The sequence below is a fragment of the Gavialis gangeticus genome, unplaced genomic scaffold (genome assembly GCF_001723915.1).
Source record: "Gavialis gangeticus isolate Ggan-Ray unplaced genomic scaffold, GavGan_comp1, whole genome shotgun sequence".
NCBI classification, from domain to species: domain Eukaryota; kingdom Metazoa; phylum Chordata; order Crocodylia; family Gavialidae; genus Gavialis; species Gavialis gangeticus.
The window spans coordinates 51,785,203-51,792,003 of NW_017729004.1; the positions used below are offsets into that span (position 1 = coordinate 51,785,203).

Genomic DNA, 6,801 nt, shown 5'->3' on the forward strand with positions numbered 1-6,801 from the left:
GAAAAAGAGGTCTGAGTCTTCTGCCATCGAGTTTTATATGTGGCACCACTTCACAAATTGGGACTATCATCTCTATGGATAGTTTATACCAGTGCAGCTGTATGCCCCAGATACAATATTCCCAGCATGCCCCACCAAACCTGGCTCATGTGGCTTAATGAGACCACTCTGGGGTCTCAACCCAGGATGACCTAACTGGCAGGAGTGGTTGGGCAGGGTGTGCGTGGCCATGTTCTGGCTGGAGCATGCTGCTTCTGAAATGAAGACAAACTGTAGAATAGTTATCAGGAACAAGATTCAGATCTGTTATGCTGGTATAAATTCACAGTAACTAGTCAAGTTAACTGAGTTGACGTTGGATTTATACCAGCATAACTGAATAAAATGTGACTGTGCGCCACACAACTCATATTGAGTGTGGAGAATAAAGACTTCCTGGCTCTTTTGAAGGAGCCCAATATTGAATTGCTGTTGGAAGATATAAACATGGGTACAGTACAACAACTTCCCCTTTCAACAGCATGGATGACCACTTCCTTCCACAGGCTGATCCTGGTGAATACTAATAATTTCTAAATTAAACTTTAATTAATCTAGCAATTGTATTTATATATTTATTTATCTATCTATTTATAGCATCACAGGAAGTAGACCAGTGCTTAAAACTCCCAGACTGGTTGTGGAAAAGCAGCAACTGCAAGAAGGAATTTTCCTAGATAAAGATGACAAAATCTCAGTAAGGCCCATGTGTGAAGGACAAATTCTCCCTGGAAGCACTGTAGAGAAAGAACAACAGGAGCTCACAGCAAGCAGACACCAAGCACGTACTGAGAAAGTTTATTCACTTGGAAATCAGGTCTTGCAAGTGTTCCCAGATGGCACCAATGCTAGTCACAGGACAGGAGTGTCTTTCTCTTTCTCTAAAAAAGTCCCTTTGAAGTTAGAGTCATCAGCATCAGTTTTCAGTGAAAACAATGAAGAAGCATATGATTGCAGTGAATCACCCAACCATAAAACAAAGCAATCTCCTGAGAGCTGTCATTCTTGCACACTTGTGGCTGAGGATACAAACGCAGGTGTGGAGAAAGGGTTAAATATTCCTCAAGGTCATGCAGATATTGCAGGTAATATAGCTGCACAGACAAAAATACTAAAGGAAAATGATCAAAGCAGTGACAAAGAATTAGAAGAAACATTCAATGCTCATCCTTTATTTCCCAAAACCAAAACACATATTTCAAGTCTAGATTTTACTGGAACCCTAAGAGAAACAGAACAAGAAAGTCAGCTGAATGAGTCTGACAAACCCCTAGAAACTCTCATTTCACCTTTATGCCAAACTAGCAAGCTTTGTACACAGAAGAACACTTATAAGCACAGTGGTACCACATTAGCTAATAATAATGTAGCTGAGTTCCCACCACAGCAAACAGCTGAGTATGCATATGCAAGTGAATTACATTGCAATCTTAGTACAGTCGAAAGCGAGACATCCTTTGAGAGTTTAGGAACCGCAAGTGGGAACATGGAAACGCTTGCAAGGGAGGAAGCAGTTCAAGATATTAAGCCCAAAGCCCTGTCATTTCTTCATGTGATAAGCAAAGATGGCAGCACCGCCCTTCAGTGGCCCACAGAACTACTCTTGTTTACAAAAACGGAACCCTGTATTTCCTATGGCTGTAATCCATTGTATTTTGACTTCAGACTCTCTTTAAATCACAGAGATGGGAAGCAACCCACAACAAACAAAGCAAGCTGTAACAAGCACTCTACAAATGTGAGTGCAGATGAAAATGAAGCCTCAGGTTTAATAAAAGACAAGCAACTGTCAAATGAACAAGATAATCAGTCATTGAAACCAAAGAAGATGAAAGGTTCTCCAAGCCCTCGAAAGGCTGAGCAAAAAGCTGATTCAGACAGAGGAAAAGAAATGAATGGAAATGGTCAAAAGTACGTTTCAGATGATTTGAATGAAAATATACCCAAAGTGCCTGCTTACCTTGATGTCTCACAAAAGGATTATCTGAGAGAAAAAATTCTGGATGCAACATCACCTGGGAGATCTTTAAAGCCCCATTTCCATATCTGTGAAAGAAAAAAACACAGCATTGGAAATGAAAGCATTTCCTTTTCTGCCTTTACGTCTAGGACTAAAAAACATAAAGCTACAAAATGTGGTTTAATTTATTCTGAAGAAAAACTTGAAAACCAAAACAATTACAAATCCATTGAAAACTTACCTGGAGGCAGCAGTGACATAAGTGACAATGGAAGAGACTGTACTGGAAGTTTCCTTTGTTCTAAAGCAAGTTCTCATATCAGGTATTCAGAAAACGAAGATGATGGAAGTTATGCAAGATGCTGGCGGTTCTCACCTTCACAGAAGTCATCTTCTGATGGACATTCTAGCTATTCTGACAGCTCCATCAGCAGTACAATTAGCTACCTAAGCAGCTCCTCTAGTCACAGATCAAACAATCACAGTAGAAGTCATTTGCTCTTTTGTTGTAAAAGAAAAAATAAGACGGTTGAAAGGCACAAGTGTAAACACAGAAAGCACAACTGTATTTCCTCTTCTGATGATGCAGAGGAGGATTACTCCTTTCACACTGCAAGTCTAAGAACTAGAAACTGCACACAGAGGGATACAGTTAAATATCAGAAGCATTCAAGACCTAAAGGTTTTCACCATCCAGACAGATCAAAGCAAAGCAGGAACAGACACCGATATTCTGGCAGAAAACACACCCAGAGTAGAAGCTACCATTGCTCCAAACGTTTTTCTACCAGGGATTCAAGAAGCAGTGAAAGATCATCCAGTGGCAGAAGATCAAGAAGCAGCAGTTCAGGATCATTCTCAAGGCAGGCTGTCTATCTGAACAAAAGGAAAGCAGATACAGAGAGAGAGAATTACACTGCATCAGGAAAAGTTGAATCTACATGTTCTGACTCTCAGAATGCAAGATGCCCATCACAAGTCTTTGATGTTGGCTCTTCTGACACAGTAGGAGAAAGAAAGTCATTGACAGCCAGGCTATTTCTAGAACAAGTGCACTCCAAGAAAAACCAGGAACAAGCACATGATTCGGAGGGATTTCTAAACAATTGTAGGGCAGAACTGAAGGACCACTCACAAAGTCACTTTGCTATTAAATTTCCATCATCAATAGATGATGCAGAAATGTTATCTTTGCCTGAAGAAGCCCTACCTATAGGTAAAAACGAAGTACGGAAAACTGAAATCTGTTCGTTGGAAAACACCTCAGAGAAAGATAACTTTGAAACTTCGCAGATAAATAATGTTACTCTTACATCAGGTAGCGATTATGATAATTGTCTTTTTAAAGACATCATTCAAATAGGAATAGGCCATCAGGCTCCAAACTTAAAAATGAACACAGCAATAAAGGATCAATCAAATATTTTAATTAGTGAAGTACAACCCTTTATACAAAGCTGTGACCCAGTACCAAATGATTTCCCTGGTGCTTTTCCTTCTAACAGATATTCTCTTGTGGCTAATTCAATAGAGACCAAAGAAGAACTGCATGATGTAAGCATGAACTTGAATCGAGTAGAAAGTAATTTAAATTCTTATTTTGACAGTGCTATGCATAAATATGATGAATCAAAAAATGATTTAGAAGTGTATAGTAAATCCATCTCTCCTCCTCCTCTAACTCAGAAGCCTATAACTTTTTCCCCAGATGAAATAGACAAGTACAGGTTACTTCAGCTGCAAGCCCAGCAGCATATGCAGAAACAAATCCTAGCAAAGCATCTTAAAGTTTTGCCTGCCACAGGACCAGCTGCCTTCTCTGCTACACCAGCAGTTCAATCTGTTCCTGTCCAGCAACATGCTTCTCTCACTACCATACATCATACACTTCTGCAACGCTTTGCTGTCTCAACTTCCGTACATCCCCACAGCAGCCATCTTTCTCTGGCCCACATTCATCCCCTCTCTCAATCGCATTTCACTCCTATATCTCTTTCACCTTTTGCTCCAGCCATCATTCCCACTCACCCTACCCTACTAACAGGGCACCCACTACAGCTCATCTCCACCACCCCCATTCACCCTTCTCCCATGACCCTCCCATCATTGCCACACACTGCATTTATCCCTACCTTATTGACTCCCCACCTGAATGCAGCTGCAGCTTCTGCAATTCATCTGAATCCATTCATTTATCCATTGTTTCAAGGGCAAGATTTTCACCACCATTCTTGCTCTAGCCAGACCCAACAGTTACCTGCAATGAAAGAAGTTTTCAGCATTTCTGGTTATCTAAACTAGCAAAACTATTACTCCTTAGTTCCAGAAATCAGTTTGAAAGAAAATTATTTTTCAGTCTTCAAACATACATCTTAAGAGAAGCCTATGATTATGTTCAGAGCACATCAGCAATATTTAAATGTCAAGACTGTGGCTGACAGCATATGAATGTTGATTTGGTTTTCATACTACTGAGTAAAAGCAATTTGAATGCTTTCCACTTGATTAGAACTAGGAGGAGAGGGTACTGCTAACTTAGTTCGGCAGAGGGTAGCTCAGTTTCAGAAGAGATGTCTGAAGTAAAGTCTATGATTGATGTTAAAACTAGAAGTACAGCATGCAAGCATAATGGCCAAGTTTTCAACAAGGCTAATGATCAGAGGTGCTTCAATTTTAATGCACCCAACTTAGCAGCCTTTAAATCTGCCTGATTTTCAGAAGGTGAACATGAAACACTTTCAGGAGATCACGCCTGTTTACAGTGTCTCTAATTGGACAAAATTTAAAATAGTTTCTAGATGCTGGTGAAACTATTGAATAACATAAAAAGCCTGAAAGGAGATGAGTTACACCTGAGGCACAATTATCAAGACTGTTCAATCAAAAAAACCCAGATTCAGTAGTGATGTTACAGCCACCACATGTCACCTGGACAGTTGGAACAAGTTGTGATTCGGTCACAAAAGCACAGCAAAGAATTGCCTTGGTGTAAAGGGACTCTGTGGAACAAAAAGGTTATGATATTTCTGCCTCCTTTCTGAACACCCCCACCCACCTCCACCTTCTAATGAAGATCCATTAAAGACCTTAACTCACTGATAGGCCTCAGCAGCTATAAGGTGCAATGTGGCTGGAGCTGGCCTTGAGACTTGGAAAGCTGCAGCTGGTGCCCTAGTCTAGCTCTAGCCCAGGAAAGACTCTTACCTAAAGATTTTGTAAATATTTTTCCTACTTAAAAAAAAATTCTACAAAATGTTTTGTACCCCTTTCTGAGCACACGGTAAATTGAAAATATGTTGAAAAGTATAATGTAATATTGGTATTTGTTTGGCAACCATATCTTTACATAGCTACCATAAGGAAGTAATTTTCTGTAAGTGGATGTTGGGTATGAAAATGTTACCAAAAGACCAAATTCTGCTTCTGTCCTCTGCAATCCTGCTGAAACTCTATAACTCAGGGCAGAGTTTAGCTCTAATGGATAATCAATTCTCAATACTGAAAAAATAACATTGGACTGAAAAATTAAAAAACAAAACAAAACATAAAACACACTGGTGAAACAATGAACATACTGTGCAGTTTTTAACATTGTTCCCACGATACTCAGAATACAAATCCAGTAAAGCACTGAAAACTACCTTCAGCATAAAAAATTCTATTGAAGACATGGGGAGTGTTCCTGTGTATAAACCTAAGGATGTGCTTCTGTACCTTGCTGAACTTGGACCACACCAGTCATCTTTTATGATGTTATAATACACAACATTGGATATTCCTCATGAAATTGAGTTCTTGATTGTAGGTAGAGTAGAAGTATGCCTACCAACAGCATCAGCCAATGAAGTGGGTTAACAGATTGTACCTGTTACAAACGTAATGAATTTGAAAGAATTCAGTGCCCAATTAATGATTTACCCCAAATTAGTACTTAATACATCTAATAACCAACTCTTAAGCTTATTTCATGACATAGGGTAAGCTATAGAAACCAAGATACTTAACTGGGATTAAAATTAGGAATTTTAAAACCAAAATCTATGATTGAATTTTCTAATTTGTTTTTAATCAAACTAGACTAAAATAATCTAGTCACAATCAAGTACAACTGCACTTTTTATGTTTAAAAGTATGAGCAATGGATGAGCTCTTCAGAGTAAATTGGTATTATTACACCAACATGTTTAAGTGTTTGCTAATTTTGATCCACCCGCAGGCTTAATTTTTCAGAGCTTTTGTCAACACCTGTTAGTAAACTAATCAGCAGCTCTGAGAAATAATAGATTGATGATCAAAACAAAAAATTGGGAAAAGAAATATGATCTGCGTCAATTTTTTGTCAGCTTTCCAATGAAACAAAGACTTAGTTTGATTCAAACTAATCTATTTCATTCAACCTAAGACAAAACCATGCTTTTTCACTTTTGGGCCATTTATTCCTCCCAATGCAACCTATTTTCTTTTAGATTGATTGTTTAAATAAATAATGCCATTTTGAAGAGAACAAAACAAAACACTTCAGTTTCAAAATGTTAAAACATGTAATTTCCAGGTTCCCGTTTTTGGACAAAGAGCAGCTAAAATAATTTATCAAATTAAGCCCAAATTCACAAATAGTTTCACTTCCCACAAATGTCCATATTTTGGTGAATTTACAGTTCACTGAAAAAAGTTCAGCCTCTTCAAATCAAATCATCTGTGTTTCAAGTTGTTTATCCAAAATTGGTGGACACAATAAGCATTATTTAGTCAGACAGGAACCACTGCCTGAATAGATGCCTACAGATTTAAGTGTTTCAATT

General features: G+C 38.5%; 1 protein-coding gene across 1 annotated transcript in view; it reads left to right on the top strand.

Moving 5' to 3' along the window:
- ZNF804B (zinc finger protein 804B) overlaps positions 1-5,448 on the top strand; it is a 95,229-nt gene extending 89,781 nt beyond the window's left edge. The window contains exon 4 of the mRNA XM_019507968.1: positions 637-5,448. Coding sequence (XP_019363513.1) covers positions 637-4,300 — 3,664 coding nt within the window. The 3' untranslated portion in view covers positions 4,301-5,448. The remainder of the gene's footprint in view (positions 1-636) is intronic.
- Positions 5,449-6,801: the final 1,353 nt, after the last annotated feature.